At 45.8% G+C, this 20721-nt stretch overlaps 1 protein-coding gene across 1 annotated transcript in view; it reads left to right on the top strand.

Annotated features, from left to right (window-relative positions):
- The window catches only part of st6galnac3 (ST6 (alpha-N-acetyl-neuraminyl-2,3-beta-galactosyl-1,3)-N-acetylgalactosaminide alpha-2,6-sialyltransferase 3), a 230851-nt gene that overhangs the window by 26364 nt on the left and 183766 nt on the right, over nt 1–20721 (top strand). Inside the window, exon 2 of the mRNA XM_080196500.1 lies at nt 6800–7006. Within this exon, the coding sequence (XP_080052626.1) occupies nt 6800–7006 (207 nt within the window). The remainder of the gene's footprint in view (nt 1–6799; nt 7007–20721) is intronic.

Raw genomic sequence — 20721 nt, 5'->3', positions numbered from 1 at the left:
TCTGCACCCCTGACAATAGAGTCCCCCTATAACTATTGCTCTAGTCCTCTTTGTCCCTCCCTGCTTAACAACAGAGTCAGCCATGGTATCACTGCTTTGGCTGCTGCTGCTGGTATCCCCTGATAGCCCATCTCCCCCAACAGTTTCCAAAATGGTATACTTGTTAGAGAGGGGGTTGACCACAGGGGATTCCTTCACTGACTGCCTGTCCCTTCTGGCGGTCACCCATTTATCAGCTTGTACCTTCGGTATGACCACGTATCTAAATCTATGACACTTTCCGCTTCCTTCATGCTCTCTTTGTGTCAGTATTCACCAAAGAAAAGGACTTGATGGGTGATAAGTCTGGGAAAGGATGTGTAGATATTTTGAGTCATGTTGAGATCAAAAAGGAGGAGGTATTGGAGCTCTTGAGAAACATTAAAGTGGACAAGTCCCCAGGGCCTGATAGGATATACCCCAGAATACTGAGAGAGACAAGGGATGAAATTTCTGGGACCTTGAGAGAAATCTTTGTATCCTCACTGGCTACAAGGGAGGTTCCAGAGGACTGGAGAATAGCCAATGTTGTTCCTTTGTTTAAGAAGGGTAGCAAGAATAATCCAGGTAATGACAGGGCAGTGAGCCTTACTTCAGTGATAGGGAAATTATTGGAGAGGATTCTTCGAGACAGGATTTATTCCCACTTGAAAATAAGTGGACATATTAGAGAGAGGCAATATGGTTATGTGAAGGGTAGGTCGTGTCTCAAGAATTTGATTGATTTTTTTGAGGAAGTGACGAAGATTATTGATGAGGGTAGGGCAATGGATGTTGTTTACATGATCTTCAGTAAGGCCTTTGACAGGGTCCCTTATGGCAGACTGGTGCAGAAGGTGAAGTTGCATGGGATCAGAGGTGAGCCGGCAAGGTGGATACAAAACTGGCTTGATCAAAGATGACAGAGGGTAGCAGTGGAAGGGTGCATTTCTGAATGGATGGCTGTGACAAGTGGCGTTCCTCAGGGATCAGTGCTAGGATCTTTGTTGTTTGTAATATATATAAATGATTTGGAGGAAAATGTAACTGGTTTGGTTAGTAAGTTTGTGGACGACACAAAGGTTGGTGGATTTGCAGATAGCGATGAAGACCATCAGAAGATACAGCAGGATATAGATCAGTTAGAGACTTGGGCAGAGAGCTGGCAGAAGGATTTTAATCCTGACAAATGTGAGGTAATGCATTTTGGAAGGTCTAATAGGAAATATGCAATAAATCGCAGAACCCTTAAGAGTATTGATAGGCAAAGGGATCTGGGTGTACTGGTACACAAGTCACTGAAAGTGGCAATGCAGGTGGAGAAGGGAGTCAAGAAGGCATATGGCATGTTTGCCTTCATCCACCGGGGTACTGAGTTTAAAAATTGGCAAGTCATGTTGCAGCTTTATGGAAGATTAGTTGGGCCACACTTGAAATATAGTGTTCAATTCTGGTTGCCACACTACCAGAAAGATGTGGAGGCTTTGGAAAGGGTACAGAAAGGATTTACCAGGATGTTGCCTGGTATGGAGGGCATTAGCTATGAGGAGAAGTTGGAGAAACTTGGTTTGATCTCACTGGAGTGACGGAGGTTGAGGGGTGACTTGATTGAAGTCTACAAGATTATGAGAGGCATGGACAGAGTAGATAGTCAGAAGCTTTTTCCCAGGATGGAAGAGTCAATTACGAAGGGGCAAGGTTTAAAGGAGATGTACGAGGCTGATTTTTTACATAGAGTATTGGGTGTCTGGAACTCATTGCCGGGGGAGGTCGTGGAAGTGGATATGGTAGTGACGTCTAGGGGGCCCCTTGATAAGTACGTGAATTGGATGGAAATAGAGGGATATAGTCCCTGGAAGAGTAGGCAGTTTTAGTTAAGTCGGATGGTATGGTTGGTGCAGGCTTGGAGACTCGAAGGGCCTGTTCCTGTGCTGTAATTTTCTTTTTTCTTTTTGTTGTCTAGAATAGACTCCCTACAGTGCAGAGTGAGGCCATTTGGCCCAAGGGGTTTGTACCAATAAGTAGAGTGGGCGGAGGCTCGTGAGGAGCTGAACCACAGGCAGAGCGAGGTTGAATATTTACTCTAAAAGAGCATCATACCAAGCTCTACCCCTTTGCATTTACCAGGGTTAATCTCCCAAACCCACATGTTGCGACACTAAGGCACAATTTACCATGGCCTTTCCACCTATCATGCACATCTTTGGACTGTGGACGGTAACAGGAACACCCAGAGGAAACCCACCCAGACACGGGGAGAATGTGCAGAATCTGCACAGACAGTGACCCAAGCCGGGAATCGAACACGGCTCCCTGGAGCTGTGAAGCAGCTGTGCCAATGTGTCCACCCTGCATGAGAAAATTCTTCTCATCTCCACCTTAAAAAGGAGACCCCTAATTTTTAAAACATGTCTCCGAGTTCTATACTCCTCCCCTCTCACACCCACCCTGAGGAAAACATCCTTTCAGCATCTGTCATGGCAGGTCCCCTCAGGATATTCCACGGAGCACAGCCTCATGCTTGCTGGCAGCCACTCCTGTGATTTTTGGGAAAGGAAGTAGTCAATTCATGCGCAGCAAGATCCCGCAAACAGTGAAGAGATCATATCGGGATAATCTGATTCCTTGTAATGTTTACTGAGGGCTGAGTGTTGGTCAGGACACTGGGGAGACCGTCCCTGATATTTTCTGACATAGTGAAATGGGAGCCAGTTGAGTGGGCTGATGGGATGGACATGCACCTAAAAGATGCGCCATCAACAGTGCAGCACTCCCTCAGTAGTGCAGTGGAGCATCAGCCTGGACTGCGTGATTAAGCCTGAATCAACAGCATTCTGAAAGAGGGTCAACAGAGTTACCAATGAAACTGAGGCTGACGCACTAAAGAGCAGAGCAATGGCTAAGTCTGTCCTTCACCAAGGGTGAAATGATAGACTTGAGCCACTTGCTGTAAGAGCCACTTGCTGTAAGATAGCCTGCAGGCATCTTTTAAAGCTGGAACAGCACTGCCTCTTTCAATCACGCTCACTGCACCTTGCTCTCGCTCCCAGTTGTCACAGGGAACATCAGTCAAACTTCAGAGACTCCCGTGTGAGCGTCGGTTGGGGAAAGGTTGCAAGAATACAAAGGTGTTGTCATGAAGAGAGACAGCGATGGCGCTCGGCCTTCCTTGTTGGATATTTCTGTGATACAGTCCTGTCTATTGCCTAGGATTTAGAGTAAATATTCAACCTCGCTCTGCCTGTGGTTCAGCTCCACACGAGCCTCCGCCCACTCTACTTATTTGATCTCCCCCCTATCAGCATGCCTGACTCTTCCTTTCGCCCGTACGTTTAACATTTCACTTTGCAGCTGGAACTCTGTCAGCAGCGGATTCACTGGTGGTTGTCTTACTATCTGAGCTTGAAGGTTACAGGATCAAGTCCCAGAGTTAGGAGCATCTTGATGCTGACATAGTCTAGGCTGAGACTCACAAACCCCTGGTGTATTGCATGGATACAGGTGTTCCCTTTCCAACATTACAGCAGTGCCTATATTTCAAAAGCACTTATGCTTTGTATAGCACACAAGAAACAATACTTTTCACTGTATACTAATACACGTGAAAATAATAAATCAAATCACTTAGAATAGAAACCCTACAGAGCAGAAGGAGGCCATTTGACCCATTGAGCCTGCAGCAATGACAATCCCACCATTCTAACTCTGCATATTTACCCTGCTAGTCACCCTAACACTAAGGGGCAATGCATGGCCAATCAACCTAACCCGCACATTTTTTGGACTGTGGGAGGACACCAGAGGAAACCCACGCAGACACAGGGAGAATGTGCAAACTCCACATAGACAGTGACCCGAGGCAGGAATCGAACCTGGGTCCCTGGCGCTGTGAGGCAGCAGTGCTAACCACTGTACTGTGGCCTCCTGGCCAGGCAGGAGCAGCAGGCTTCCCTACTGGATTAGTAACTGAGAGGGTGCTGCATCATGGAGGTGCCCTCTCGCTCTCCAACCTTGTGAGATGTTTCAGTATTAAAGAGATGAATCAGCCAGGGCAGCACTGTGGAGGGAACACCCCCATAGCGCGGTCTGAGACTGGTCTTGCATATATGCAGGCTGGGGCGCTGTCCAGCAGGGAAAACCAGTAAAACCTGGGAAGTGGCTGGTATTGGTTCAAACTGGAGCTCCACTTCACATCAGTTTGGACCAGTTCTACTCATTCCCCAAGTTTCACTGGTTTTTCCTTCTGGGTGGACACTCAACTCCAGGCATCGGTCCCATGAGGGCTGGGGGCACAACTGGAAGATGACTGGCAAATCTTTCCACTAGTTGGACTTAGTAGGCCATCAATCAGCCTAAGCAGCTGGCCGCCACATGCCCAGCACTGGGGCTAATCTTCAGCATTGCCCACCTCTGATCCCAGACCCAGCGGGAGCTTAAAATCTACTGTTGGCCTAAGTGCGGAAATGCGATTGGTAAGTCTTTGTTAGGAAAGGGTTATGGAACAAAGGTGGCTAAATTAAATTCAGATCTACATCAACTATAATCGAAATGAATGGCAGAACAGGCTCCCTTTATTCACATTTTGTGAAGAATTTTCACCCTATGGTGGCATGATGGCACAATGGTGGCATACAGAAACATAGAAGATAGGAGCAGGAGGAGGCCATTCGGCTCATCAAGCCTGCTCCTTCATTCATTGCGATCGTGGCTGATCGTCCAACTCAATAGCGTAATCCTGCTCTCTTCCCATAACCTTTGATCCTATTTGCCACAAATGCTGTACCTAGTCAGCTCCTGAATGCATTCAATGTTTTGGCATCAACTACTTCCTGTAGTAATGAATTCCACAGGCTCACCACTCTTTGGGTGAAGAAATGTCTCCTCATCTCCATCCTAAATGGTCTAAGAACATAAGAACATAAGAAATAGGAGCAGGAGTAGGCCATCTAGCCCTTCGAGCCTGCCCCGCCATTCAATAAGATCATGGCTGATCTGTCGCTGCTCAGTTCCACTTTCCCGCCCTCTCCCCATAACCCTTAATCCCCTCTCTTATCAAAAACCCATCAACCCGCGTCTTAAAAATATTTAGCAAGGCAGCCTCCACCACTTCAACGGGCAGAGAATTCCAGAGATTCACCACCCTTTGAGTGAAGAAGTTCCTCCTCAACTCCGTTCTAAACCGCCCCCCTTTTATCTTGAGGCTGTGCCCCCTAGTCCTACTGTCTTTTTTGAGCGGGAAGAGTCTCTCCACCTCTATCCTATCCATCCCATTCATCATCTTTTACGTCTCAATGAGATCTCCCCTCATTCTTCTAAACTCTAACGAGTACAAGCCTAGTTTATTCAACCTCTCCTCATAGCTCAACCCCCTCAACTCCGGTATCCTGTATCCTCAGACTGTGACCCCTATTTCTGGACTCCCCCACCATCGGGAACATCCTCCCTGCATCTACCCTGTCAGGTCCCTTATTTGCAAAAGGATTTATTGGTCTTGGAGGGAGTACAGAGAAGGTTCGCCAGGCTGATACTGGACTTGAGAGGGTTAGCTTATGAGGAGAGATTAAATAGACTGGGCCTGTACTCGTTGGAGTTTAGAAGGCTGAGGGGGATCTTATAGAGACTTACAAGATAATGAAGGGGCTAGATAGGGTAGAGGCAGAGAGATTCTTTCTGCTTAGAAAGGAAACCAGAACTAGAGGGCACAGCCTCAAAATAAGAGGCGAGGGGTGCAGTTTAGAACAGAGCTGAGGAGGAACTTCTTCACTCAAAGGGTGGTGAATCTCTGGAATTCTCTGCCCATTGAAGTGGTGGAGGCTACCACGTTGAATATGTTTAAGTCACGGGTAGATAGATTTCTGATAGATAAGGGAATTAAGGGTTATGGGGAGCAGGCGGGAAAGTGGAACTGATCCACTTCAGATCAGCCATGATCTTATTGAATGGCGGGGCAGGCTCGAGGAGCTAGATGGCCTACTCCTGCTCCTATTTCTTACTTTCTTATGTCCTGTTGGAATTTTATAAATCTCTGAGATTTCCCCCTCATTCGTCTGAAGTCCAGTGAAAACAATCTTAACCTAGTCAACCTATCCATATACATCAATCCTGCCAACCCTGGAATCAACCTGGTACGGTGGCACTGCTACCTCACAGCGCCAGGGACCTGGGTTCGATTCCCGGCTGGGATCATTGTCTGTGCAGATTCTGAACGTTCTCTGCTTGCCTCAGTTTCCTCCCACTGTCTGAAAGACATGCTGGTTAGGGTGCATTGGCCATGCTAAATTCTCCCTCAGTGTACCTGAACAGGTGCCGGAGTATGGCAACTTGGAGATTTTCACAGTAACTTCATTGCAGTGTTAATGTAAGCCTACTGGGTGGCACAGTGGTTAACACTGCTACCTCACAGCTCCAGGGACCTGAGTTCTATTCCCGGCTTGGGTCACTGTCCGAGTGAAGGTTGCACATTCTCCAAGTGTCTGTGTGGATTTCCTCCAGGTAGTCCGGTTTTCTCCCACAATCCAAAGATGTGTGAGTTAGGTTGATTGGCCATGCTAAATTGCCCCTTAGTGTCCCAGGATGCATAGGTTAGAAGGATTAGTCGGATAAATCTGTGGGGTTACAGGGATAGGGCCTGGGTAAGATTGTTGTTGGTGTAGACTTGATGGGCTGAATGGCCTCCTTCTGCACTGTAGGGATTCTATGATCCTGCTTGTGACACGAATAAACTTTAAACCTTTTGGCTGTTTTTCCGGACTAACCAGTGTTTTCCTGTTTCCCCTGACAGAGGAAATTGGTTCTGCTGGTGAGTTTGGTTCTTCTGGTCTCTCTCTTCGTGGCAGTGGTTCGTTATACATACGACAGCTCGTATCTTCTCCTCCAGCCTTACCTCAGCCACAGCACAGCTCTAAACAGAACCAGAGTTTTCACCAATCCCAGCAAGGCTCAGCAGGCCCGGGAACTCCCTGGCTACATCAGTGTCAGAACGCTACAGGTAAACAGTTACGCACCGTGTCAACATGGGGAGATCAGCCCTTATCACTTAATCTTGCAGACTTTCCCTTAGAGAAACTCAAATCTGCTGCTTGTAAATATGTTAATTAAATAATTACAGTCAATGAACATCATTTAGTCCATCCAAGAGAAGCTTAATGTGTTCAATTTCTCTTTAGCCTTTACTGCGTACTAAAGGGTGACTCCGTTACTTGTCATTATTAGCCAAGACATTGAGCTTAAGAGCAGGAGGTTTTACTGGAACTGTATAAAACGCTGGTTAGGCCACAGCTAGATTATTGTGTGCAGTTCTAGGGATTTATAAAAGGTAAGAAAGAGGCAAAAATAGCCATTGGACCACTGGAAAATGAGGCTGGAGATGTAATAATGGGAAACAAAGCAATAGCAGAGGAATAGAATAGTTACTTTGCATCAGTCTTTACAGTGGAAGACACCAGTGGGATGCCAGAGTTCCAGGAGAATCAGGGGGCACAGGAGAGTGTAGTGGCCATCACTAAGGAGAAGGTTCTAGGGAAACTGAAAGGTCTGAGGTGGATAAATCACCTGGACTGGAGGATTACACCCCAAGATACTAAGAGAGATAGCTGAGGAAGTTGTGGAGACATTGGGTAGTAATTTTTCAGGAATCACTGGAGGAAGGGAGGGCAGCAGAGGACTGGAAAGTAGCTAATGTTACACCACTGTTTAGGGAGGGAGGGAGGCAGCAGACAGGAAATTATAGGCCAATTAGCCTGACTTTGATCATTGGCAAGAGTCCATTATTAAACATGAGGTTGCGGAATACATCGAAGTACATGATAGAGTCGATTGTTGGAAAAACCCATCTGGTTCACTAGAGAAGGAAATCTGCCATTCTTACCTGGTCTGGCCTACATGTCACTCCAGAGCCACAGCAATGTGGTTGACTCTCAAAGTAGGACTGAGTCAGCACGGCTTTGTCAAGGGGAGGTCATGTCTGACAAATCTGTTTTTTGAGGAGGTAACAAGGAAGTTAGATAAAGGAGAACCAATGAACGTGATTTATTTAGATTTCCAGAAGGCCTTTGACAAGATGCCACACAGGAGACTGTTGAATAAGTGCCCATTGTGTTAAGGGTAAGATCCTGGCCTGGATACAGGATTGGCTGACTGGCAGAAGGGAGAGAGTGGGGATAAAGGGGTCTTTTTCAGGATGGCAGCTGGTGACTAGTATTGTGCCTCAAGGGTCAGTGTTGGGACCACAACTTTTCACAACATGCATTAACGATTTGGAGGAAGGAGCTGAAGGCACTATTGCTAAGGTTGCAGATGATACAAAGTTATATAGAGGGACAGGTTGTACTGAGGAAGCCGGGGGGGGGGGAGGCGGGGTGGTGGGGTTGGGGGGGGTGCTGCTGCAGAAGGACTTGGACAGTTTGGAAAGTGGGCAAAGAAGTGGCAGATGAAATACAATGTGGAAAAGTGTGAGGTTATGCACTTTGGAAGGAGGAATGGAGACGATTTTCTAAATGGGAAAATGCTTAGGAAATCAGAAACACAGAGAGACTTGGGAGTCATTGTTCAAGATTCCCTTAAGGTTAACGTGCAGGTTCAGTCTGCAGTTAGGAAGGCAAATGCAATGTTAGCATTCATGTTGAGAGGGCTAGAATACAAGAGCAGGGATGTACTTCTGAGGCTGTAAAAAGCTCTGGTTAGACCCCATTTGGAGTATTGTGAGCAATTTTGGGCCCCTGGCTAGGGAAGGATACACTTGGAAAGGGTCCAGAGGAAGTTCACAAGAATGGTCCTGCCCGAACCTCAGCCAATCAGGAATGGGGGAGCACATTTTGTTTATTTATTTGTGGGACATGGGCATCGCTGGCTGGCCAGCAGTCATTGCCTGTCCCAATTACTGTTGGATGGGCAGTTGAGAGTCAACCACATTGTCGTGACTGTGGGGCCACATGTAGACCAGACCAGGTAAGAACGGCAGATTTTCTTCCCTGAAGGACATTAATGAACCAGATGGGTTTTCCCGACAATCGACAATGGTTTCATGGTCACCATGATTCTTAAATCCAGATTTTTTCATTGAATTCAAATTCCATCATCTGCTGTGGCAGGATGCGAACCCAGGTCCCCAGAACATTAGCTGAGTTTCTGGATTAATTGCCTAACGATAATACCATGAGACCATCACCTCCCCTACATCCTTGAGGCTGGAAGTCAGCAGAGTGAGTTGGGGAGTTGTTGGGAACAGACCTGTGCTGTTCTATTGCAAATTATTTAGTTGTGAATAGTTGAATAATTCATGTTCTATGCCTGACATTCTGAGTCTCCACACATTACCACACCTCCAATATGTATTGCATGCGAGCTCTGGTTTGCAGAAGACGTTTCCAGTTCCCCATTCAGTTCAGATTTTTTTATTATTCATTCGTGGGACATGGGTGCCGCTGGCTGGGCCAGCATTTATTGCCCATCCCAAGTTGCCTGTGGACGGCAGTTGAAAGTCAACCACATTGCTGTGGCTCTGGAGTCAGACTTAGACCAGGTAAGGCCGGCAGGTTTTCTTCCCTAAAGGAAATTAGTGAACCAGCTGGGTTTTTCCGACAATCAACAATGGTTTTATGGTCATCGGTAGCTTGGATAGTCAGAAGTTTTTTCTCCAAGGTGGAAGAATCAAGTACTAGGGGACAAAAGTGTGACGGGCAAGGTTTGTAGGAGATGTATGAGGCAAGCTTTTTACACAGAGGGTGGTGGGTGCCTGGAACTCGCTGCCGGGGGAGGTAGTGGAAGCAAACACGATAGTGACTTTTAAGGGGCGTCTTGACAAACACATCAATAGGGTGGGAATGGAAGGATATGATCCCCGGAAGGGTGGGGGGTTTTAGTTCAGTCGGGCAGAATGGTCATTGCAGGCTTTGAGGGCCTGTTCCTGTGCTGTAATTTCCTTTGCTCTTTGTTGTTCAGTAGATTCTTAATTCCAGATTATTTTTTATTGAATTTAAATTTCACTATCTGCGGTGGTAGGATTCGAACCTGGGTCCTCATAATATTAGCTGAGTTGCTGGATTAATAAGCTAGCAGTAATGCCTCTAGGCCATCACCTCCCTTTAGATTCAGTTATTTAAAAAAATTTTGCCAGATCAATTCACCTTTCCTATCGCATCTGGAGTGGGAATCAAACATTTTGTTAATGAGACAATGCGGCCATTAGTGGCTCACCCTTAGTCTGCCCACTCCAGTAATCAGATAGAATTAGTAAATTATAGTCTTTTCAGGGACACGGTTAGTTGGCGAAAGTGCTCGCTGCACTGATGAAACAATGAGGCTGTCACTCGAAGTGAATCGTGAATAACAGGAGCTGACGTAGTGAATCAAGCCAATTGGACTTTGGTGCACATTGAGATTTGAAATCAATCGATAAAATGAGAGGTTCAATCTGATCCAATCAATGTTGCCATTACAGAGGAAGCAAAGGCTTGCATTTCTTTAACACCTTTTACAACATCAGCTCATTCATTCACCACTAAACAAAGAACTCGCAAAGTGCATGCACATACTCTGTTCCACCTTCTTCCATTGGGAAAAAGATAGATCATAAGACCATAAGACAAAGGAGCAGAATTAGGCCACTCAGCCCAACGAGTCTGTTCCGCCATTCAGTCATGGCTGATATTTCTCTCATTCCCATTCTCCTGCCTATTCCCCATAACCCCTGATCCCTTCTAATCAAGAACTTATCTAACTCCGTCTTAAAGACGGTGATGGCTTCAGCCAGGCTAATGAGGTCAGCTTGCTAGAGTATGAACTGTCCTAATTAATGGTTAAATCACAGAGCCTAATGCTCCCTATTTAAAGCAGGTATGTCAGAATCCCAGCCTGTATTCAGCAGGGAGCAACTGGAGAGCTGGCTGTGTACAGATGTATGGTGTAAATAAAATAACTCGGTGACGGGACTTTTGCCTCTGTGGAATTATTACAAAAACACTCAATGACCTGGCCTCCACAGCCTTCTGCGGCAAAGAGTTCCACAGATTCACCAACCACTGGCTGAAGAAATTCCTCCTCATCTCTGTTTTAAAGGATCGTGCCTTTAGTCTGAGGTTGTGCCCTCTGGTTCTAGTTTTTCCTACTGATGGAAACATCCTCTCCACATCCACTCTATCCAGGCTTTGCAGTATCCTGTAAGTTTCAATAAGATCCCCCCCATCCTTCTAAACTCCAACAAGTACAGACCCAGAGTCCTCAACTGTTCCTCATTTGACAAAAGTCTGAGATCACGTACCAACCAACTAGAGCCCCGTTGCTGTCAGGCTTTTGAATGGACCTACCTCGCATTAAGTTGATCTTTCTCTAGCTATGATTGCACGCTCTCTTTTCCTTCTCCATGAACGGTATGCTTTGTCTGTATAGCGCGCAAGAAACAATACTGTCAATACATGTGACAATATTAAACCAAATCAAATCAAACACATAAGGCAGGTGTGGAAAACCCTGTTCTAAATCTTTGTAATTATAGCTACAGGCTGTCCAGTGGGAATCCCAGAATACCCGGACTGAACATAACACAATGGTGCTCAAAGCTAAGAAATTACATAGAACATAGAAAACTACAGCATAAATAGGCCCTTCGGCACACAAGTTGTGCTGATCATATCCCTCCCTACTAGGCCTACCTATAACCCTCAATCCCATTAAATCCCATGTACTCATCCAGAAGTCACTTAAAAGACCCCAATGAGTTCACCTCCACCACCACCGATGACAGCCAATTCCACTCACCCACCACCCTCTGAGTGAAAAACTTACCCTGACATCTCCTCTGTACCCACTCCCCAGCACCTTAAACCTGTGTCCGCTTGTAGCGACCATTTCAGCCCGGGGAAATAGCCTCTGAGAATCCTCCCGATCTATACCTCTCAACATCTTATAAACCTCCACCAGGTCACATCGCATCCTTTGTCTCACCAGGGAGAAAAGACTAAGCCCCCTCAATCTATCCTCATAAGGCATGCCACACAATCCAGGCAACATCCTTGTAAATCTCCTCTGCACCCTTTCAATAGCTTCCACATCTTTCTTGTAATGAGGCGACCAGAACTGCGCACAGTACTCTTCAAGTGGGGCCTGTCTAGGGTCTTATAAAGCTGCAGCATTACCTTTTAGCCTTCTGAAAGAACTGGATTAAAATCCTGCAAATGATGTCAAGAGTTTTTCTTTTGCTCTTTGAGGATTTCTGAAACGTGTTTATGGAGTGGCCTGATGTCATTGAGTTGGGGGAGGGGCAGGATCCTGAGGCCTACAAAATTACTGATGCCAAGCGGGGCAGCCATGGCGCGAGACCCTTGACCGAGATAGGAAACGGGACCGTGTTTCAGTCGATGCTCCAGACAGGTGAAAACACACAGGCCGGGGGTGGGGTCCTTTATCTGAACCTACCCTGTGGTTCATGCCTCAAGTCAGACTCCTCCTCTTTCTGGCATAACAATTTGAAGGCGACACGTTCAGTTAAGGATTGTGAATTGATGTGTGGCTCAGGTTTGGTTCTGTAAGATAAACTGACCCAGCCATGTTTAGGATTCACAGCCAGCGTGACTGAGGCAATCATCAAATATATTGGCAGGCATTAAGCAGGAAAAATGTGTCTCTGTGAGCCAAGTTATAAAGTCCCTGAAAGGGTCATTATACCCTTTGTACTGGCTCCTGCGTGCTAGTAAATACTGGCTTGTTTCTCCCAAGAAAAGACTCAGCACAAATTGATTATCTGACATGTTTAATATAATGGATGTAAGACAATCTCAGCTGATGGGAACTGAACGTGAATGATACATTCTTGGCCTGTGTACAGATGGATGTGTCTGTCTATTAATGTTCATTGATTGAGCAGAAAATGATGAGCTTCTCCCTCACCTTAGCCAAATAGTGCGGGTGAAATATTAATTGCCGCATGTGCATATTAATATTTATATTCGCAGACAACATTCTCAGATTGGTAATTGGGGAAAGAGCGTCTCTCTTTATTTAACCTTGTCCCAGGAAACCATACTTTAGTTTCTAATGAAGGATTCTGCAGAGCACAAACAAACAATGAGCTGCTGCGCAGGAAGGAAAGATGTGTATTTTCATAGCACCCGACACGGCCTCGGGATGTCCCAAATCGCACAGCAAGCTCCCAGAAACAGCAACGATTGGGTCTTCATCGTCAGTAATATTAAGGCAAACATGTGGGGCCTTCGACATTCAAAAACAAAAGGTTAATTATTCTCTTCCTGAACAAATGGGCAGCACGCTGGCACAGTGGTTAGCACTGCTCCCTCACAGCACCAGGCATGCAGGTTCAATTCCCAGTTTGGGTCACTGTCTGTGTGGAGTCTGCACGTTCTCCCCGTGTCTGCACGGGTTTCATCCAGGTGCTCTGGTTTCCTCCCACACTCCAAAGATGTGCTGGTTAGGAGGATTGGCCATGCTAAATTATCCCTAGGTGTCAGGGGTACTAGCTAGGGTAAATGCATGGGGTTATGTGGATAGGGATTGTGGTCAGCAGAGACCCAGTGGGCTGAGTGGCCTCCTTCAGCACTGTAGAATTCTATGAAATGGACGAGTTCCTCACAGTTCCCTTTTCCCCAGTCCACCTGGCTCATTATGCCCTTAAGGGAAGGAAATCTGCCGTCTTTACCTGGTCTGGCCTACATGTGATTCCACACCCACAGCAATGTGTGCTTTACTCTTTACTGCCACTCAGTTTGGGCAGCACAGTGGCACAGTGCTTAGCACTGTTGCTTCACAGCGCTGGGGGCCCAAGTTCAACTCCTGGCTTGGATCACTGTCGATGTTGAGACTGCACATTCCCCCCATGTCTGCGTGAGTTTCCTCTGGGTGCTCTGGTTTCCTCCAACAGTCCAAGAGTGCTAGTTAAGTGCATTGGCCGTGTAAATTCTCCCTCAGTGTCCCCGAACAGACACCGGAGTGTGGCAACTAGGGGATTTTCACAGTAACTTCATTGCAGTGTTAATGTAAGCCTACTTATGATACTGACAAATAAATTTCAGGGAACTATGGGCTTAGCTAGATTGTTCTGGTTGGTTGGATGAGAGAAATGGATCCAAACCTTTGATAGGTATGGGTTTCAGGAAATAAGGAATAATGCTCGGGTGAATATTAGGGTAAATGGGTGTCACTAGATTAGTAAAGTAGAAGCCTTGGCTGATGCCCTGGGGACACAGCACTGGAGGAATTTAAACCCAGTTCAATAATAAAAAATATTCAATTGATTACATTTTTAAAAATCTGGAATTGAAAGCTGGGCTCAGAGGACCACATGATGACCATCGGTTGTTGTAAATAACTTTTTGGTTGCTAACATCCTTCAGGGAAGGAAATCTGCCGTCCTTACTCGGTCTGGCCTACATATGACCCCAGAGCCACAGCAGTGTAGTTGATTCTTAACTGCCCTCTGAAGAAGATACTCAGCTAAAGAACAATTGGAGATGGGCAATAAATGCTGGCCTTGTCAGAGGCACATAGATCCCATGAAAGAATTTTAAAAAATAAAGATGAGGTCAGGTCAGCCATGTTGTAATCTATTGGCAGATTAAACACAAAGGGGTGAATGGCCCGTACCTGTTCTTTTGTTCCTAGCAGTTATGCCTGGATTATGTCAGGAATGGAATCAAGGCTTATGGGGTTAAGGCAGGAATGTAGATTTGAGGATTATCATATCAGATCAGTCATGGTCTCATTGAATGATGGAGCAGACTTGATGGATCGAATGGCCTTCTCTGCTCCTACGATTTATGGTCTTATGTCTTTAAGCAACCTACTATATGATTGGGTGAGGTGAGGGAGCAGTGGTGATCATGTGATGGAGACAGCCTACTGATCGGGCCTCATAGAGGAATAGATTAATACCACACAGAAAGAGGCCCTTCAGCCCATCATGTCCATGCTGGCCATCAAGGAACTATCCTAGCCCCATTCCAGCCCTTAGCCCATCACCTTGTATGCTATGGCATTTCAAGAGCTTATCTAAATGCTTCTTAAATGTTGTGAGAGTTCCCACCTCTATCACCCTCTCAGGCAGTGAGTTCCAGATTCCCACCACCTCCAGGTGTAAAGATTTTCCTCACATCTTTGATAAACCTCCTGCGGCTCACCTTAAATCCGTGCCCGCTGGTTATTGACCCCTCTGCTAAGAGGAAAATTTCCTTCCTGTCCATCTATCCATGTCCCTCATAATTTTATCCAACTCAAATAGCTGCCCCTCCAGCCTTCTGTACTCCAAGAAAACTAACTCCAGCCTAACCAGCCACAGTAGAAAGTCTCACAACATCAGGTTAAAGTCCAACAGGTTTATTTGGAATTGCGAGCTCTCGGAGCACTGCTCTTGACTCACTTGATGAAGGAGCAGCACTCCGAAAGCTCATGATTCCAAATAAACCTGTTGGTGAGAGGGGTCACGTTAGACCCTGATGAGAAACAGACCAAGGGTCTAAAGGAGAAAATGCTGGAAAATCTTAGCAGGTCTGGCAGCATCTGTAAGGAGCGAAAAGAGCTGACGTTTTGAGTCCAGATGACCCTTTGATGATGCTTTGACAAAGAGTCATTTGGACTCGAAACGTCAGCTCTTTTCTCTCCTTACAGATGCCGTCAGACCTGCTGAGATTTTCCGGCATTTTCTCTTTTGATTTCAGATTCCAGCATCCGCAGTAATTTGCTTTTATTTGGACCAAGAGTCTACCTCTCCTTAACCAGCCAGTTTGAAGGACTAAGCAACTGAGGAGTGATGGACAAGGGGGAATGAATCCAGTACAGAAAGAGAAATAAAGACAGGGAAAGAGAGATTGGAACATGAGAGACAGAAAACAGAGATAGAAAGAAAAACGTAAGCTATTCCTATTCAGAAAAGTCCTTTCATCTTCCTTCCGTTGACTAGAGAGCATCAACTTGGAGAATCCAGTTGTGAAGGGTTAAGATTTACAATGACGATCTATTACAGCCAATACAATGAGAGGGGTAATTTGTTACTTTGTAACGCTGCAGGAATAGAACATTCACTCTTCACTGGACTGAGGCCAAGCATTTCTCGTGGTTTCAGCTTTCCACGAAACAACATTGTCTTTTTCTGTGACAGTTGTGTTGAGTGCGGCTTAAGGACAAAATTCTCCGAATGTAATACATGCAGTATTGACTATTTATTTAGCAGCAGACTTGGGCCTCAGTGTGTGGGCTAGCTAAATCTTACACCGTTTCTTTTTTTCACTGCTTTGTGTTCCTCGGTTGTAATGCCATTAAAATGACTGCTTCTCTGCATCTGCAAAAATATCAGACTAGGTCAGCGGACTTTTAGATTCAGGTGCCAAAGTGCCGCCTTCACTCTTTGATTCGATCTGATTTGATTTATTATTGTCACATGTATTATCATACCGTCAAAAGTATTGTTTCTTGCGCACTATACAGACAAAGCAAACCGTTCATAGAGAAGGGAAAGTGACCGTGGAGAAAGTGGTGTTACAGTCATAGCTAGGGTGTAGAGAAAGAGCAGCTTAATATATGATACGTCCGTTCAAAAGTCTGTCGGCAGAAGGGAAGAAGCTGTTAGTTGGTTGGTGCGTGACCTCAGACTTTCGTATCTTTTTCCTGACGGAAGAAGGTGGAACAGAAAATATCCGCAGTGCAAGGGGTCCTTAATTATTCTGGCTGCTTTGAGCATTGTTAGAGAGTTTAAAAAAGTTAGAACTAAGCTTTAGAAGCAAAGAAAGAGAGTAAAAGATAGAATTAGAAGGTATACTGGGCACAGCTTGCAAGAACTCGCCTCTCTCCGCCTCCATTTTGAAAAATCTTTCCCTTTTCTCCTTTTGAGTCGGAGTTGAGGGGGTTGAGCTATGAGGAGAGGCTGAATAAATTAGGCTTGTACTCGTTAGAGTTTAGAAGAATGAGGGGAGATCTCATTGAGACGTATAAGATGATGAATGGGATGGATAGGATAGAGGTGGAGAGACTCTTCCCGCTCAGAAAGGACAGTAGGACTAGAGGGCACAGCCTCAAGATAAAGGGGGGCGGTTTAGAATGGAGTTGAGGAGGAACTTCTTCACTCAAAGGGTGGTGAATCTCTGGAATTCTCTGCCCGTTGAAGTGGTGGAGGCTGCCTCGCTAAATATTTTTAAGAAGCGGGTTGATGGGTTTTTGATAAGAGAGGGGATTAAGGGTTATGGGGAGAGGGCGGGAATGTGGAACTGAGCCACGACAGATCAGCCATGATCTTATTGAATGGCGGGGCAGGCTCGAAGGGCTAGATGGCCTACTCCTGCTCCTATTTCTTATGTTCTTCTGAGTCAGAGAGCTGTGGGTCCATTTGACTCGAGGTTAGAAAGGCGCAGACTTTAGTCTAACCATCCAATTCAAAGCCTAGTTGGAGGTGCTGTTTCATTGGGTCAAAATGGTTGGAAGATCTGCAAGTTCACCTTGTGTCCCGGCCAACATTCCTCCCTCGAGTAAGATCACCACCGGTTGGCTGTTCATTCCGGGGGAATCTCGCGTTGGATTGCTGCTTCAGTTTTTTTTTTGCCTCCACAGCATCAGTCTCCACATCGCAAAGCGTTTCCCTTGCACGAAACACTTTGATGTACTTCGGAAAAAAATGAAAGGATGTTGTATGGAGACGACAGTCTTCATTTCGAATCTGGAATTGTTTACTTTGGGGTGCTGAAGGTTAAGGGAAGTTTAATTGAAGTGCTCAAAGTGATGAGAGAATTTAGTAGAATAGTGAAGGAAACATTGGTTGTACTGGCTTGCCAACCAGATTACACATCAAAGTAATTGTCAAAAGAACTAGAGAGAGATGAGGACATTTTTTTAATGAACATGGCGTGCTCGAGCTTTGCCTGAAACTTTGATGGAAGCAGAGTCAATGGGTTGAATTCTTCCAAGCCGCCGTCTGCTGTCATCAGAAGTAGACAAATTCAGCCCTTCGAGCCTGCTCCGCCATTCAATCAGATCAGTCCGATCTCTTCCTGATCTCAGATCCAACCCCCCACCTGTCCCCCATATCCCCTTATCCCTTTATTTACAGGAAATATATCTATCTCCTTTTTGAAACTATTTAATGATTCAGGCTCCACCATGCTATGGGGCAGCGAGTTCCACAAATTCACCACCCTCTGCGAGAAGGGATTGATGGGTGGCACAGTGGTTAGCACTGCTACCTCACAGTGCCTGGGACCCGGGTTCTATTCCAGACCTGGGTAACTGTCTGTGTGGAATCTGCACATTCTCCCCGTGTCTGCATGGGTTTCCTCCGGGTGCTCTGGTTTCCTCCCACAGTCTGAAGATGTGCGGGTTAGGTTGCCTGGCCATGCTCAGTTGACCAGTTTCAGGAAGATTAGCAGGGTAAATACGTGGGGTTACGGGAATAGCGTTTGGGTGGGATTGTGGTAGATGCAGACTTGCTGGGCTGAATGGCCTCCTTCTGCACTGCAGGGATTCTAAGTAGTTCCTGCTCATCTCAGTTTTAAATCCAGATGGGGAGGAGCTATTCCTGGTAATTTACAGTGGGATCTTCCACTGGAACCCACTGACGGCTGGCGTGAACGTCATTTGCGACATGCTTAAGAGATACAGATGGTGCTCCAACCACCTGAGCACGATTCTCCTCGGTGCCATCAGAAAAGTATGCCACTGCGAAACACAATTGGAATGATGCGGCATGCCTTCAGAACTCAGGCTGGAAGCAGCCAGCACCACTGCAACACCACAGCCGTGGGGGTATCTACAGACGGACCTTCCAGATTCGGTTTCCTGAATGTTGTCCATCTTCCAGTCTCGGAATTTCCTGGAAATTCACCTTCATTCTCAGGAGATCCATCTTTCTTCAGTTTTGATTTGATTTGATTTATTATTGTCACATGTATTAGTATACAGTGAAAGGTATTGTTTTTTGCATGCTATACAGACAAATCATACTGTTCATAGAGAAGGAAAGGAGAGTGCAGAATGTAGTGTGACAGTCATAGCTAGGGTGTAGAGAAAGATCAACTTAATGCAAGGTGTGTCCATTCAGACCTCAGACTTTTGTATCTTTTTCCTGATGGAAGAAGGGGGAAGAAGGAATGTTTGGGAAGTGTGGGGTCCTTGATTATGCTGGCTACTTTTCTGGGGCAGCGGGAAGTGTAGACAGAGTCAATGGATGGGAGGCTGGTTTGTGTGATGGACTGGGCTACATTCACGGCTATTGTAGTTTCTTGCCGTTTTGGGCAGAGCAGAAGCCATACCAAGCTGTGATACAACCAGAAAGGATGTTTTCTATGGTGCATCTGTAAAAGTTGGTGAGAGTTGTAGCTGATATGTCAAGTTTCCTTAGTCTTCTGAGAAAGTAGAGGCGTTGGTGTCAGCTTGGGAGGATCAGGACAGATCGTTGTGGGTCAGCGATGTTGGATGTCCTTTCAATATGGTGTCCAGTTAGTGTTAATGTATTATTAATCCCAGTGTGTGACAGTGACCTTGTTAAGGGAATTTGTAGTTAAATATGTGACATTGACTATGTGACAGTGATTTCACACTACCAGAAGGACGTGGAGGCTTCCGTCTTTCCAGGGAGAACAATCAAACTCTTCCCATAGCTAATACCTTCCATACCAGGCAACATGCAATCATGGTGATTCTATGTTTCTATCTAGACACCGGAACAGACGGGAATAGAGGGATACAGGCAGTTGGTCTAGATCGGACAATGTGATCAGCACAGGCTTGGTGGGCCAAAGGGCCTGTTCCTGTGCTGTACTGTTCTTTGATTGTCCTATAAATAAAGACAGCAGGAACACTTTGTCGGTTAGTAGCACTGAAGAAGTGTCATACAATAAACCAGCTTAAACCTAAATGACCAGTCTGGATTGATTCTTCCACCCCATAACCACTTGCTGTGAGTAACAGACAGGATGGTGGACTACAGAACATCCTGGCCTGCTCCACCACAGAACATGGCGCAATACACGCAGTTGCAGAATTAATGAGTCTGGAGCTGAAAGATTTGATGTGTTTTCCTGCCAACCTCTGCAGTGGGAAACACTCCAGGTTCCCGCTCCCCCATCGTGGGATTTAATCCCCACCTGGGAGAATTCCACCCAATACTGACTTTCAAAAGGGAATTGAATAAATAACTGAAATGGAAAATTTTGTGGGGTTCTGGTGAAAGTGCAGGAAGAATACATTCCAAGATGGCGCTGGAGCGAGCGGCTTCTTACAAGCTGTGCCCAGCATACCTTCTAATTCCAATTTACTCTCATTTTATACCTCTAAAACTTCATTCTAACTTTTTTAAACTCTCGACCAAGGCAGCCAGCATAATCAAGGACCCCACACACCCCAGATGTACTCTCTCCCACCTTTTTCCGTCTGTAAAAAGATACAAAAGTCTGAGGTCACATACCAACTGATTCAAGAACAGCTTCATCCCTGCTGCCATCAGACTTTTGAATGGACTTACTTTGCACTAAATTGAAATTTCTGTATGACTGGAACACTACATTCTGCACTGTCTCCGTTCCTTCTGCATGAATGGTATGCTTTGTCTGTATAGCGCACAAGAAACAATGTTTTTCACTGTATGTTAATACATGTGACAATAATAAATAAAACCAAATAGAAAAAATCAAATTAAAAAAGAATGGGACTAATGGGATAGCACAGACACGATGGACTGAATGGACTCCATTTGCACTTCCTGATTCTATGATGTTA

The sequence above is a fragment of the Carcharhinus amblyrhynchos genome, chromosome 9, assembly GCF_965287045.1.
Source record: "Carcharhinus amblyrhynchos chromosome 9, sCarAmb.v2.hapA, whole genome shotgun sequence".
In the NCBI taxonomy this organism is placed as follows: domain Eukaryota; kingdom Metazoa; phylum Chordata; class Chondrichthyes; order Carcharhiniformes; family Carcharhinidae; genus Carcharhinus; species Carcharhinus amblyrhynchos.
Note: the sequence above shows the minus strand (reverse complement) of the source record. Positions and strands in the feature narration are given on the sequence as shown.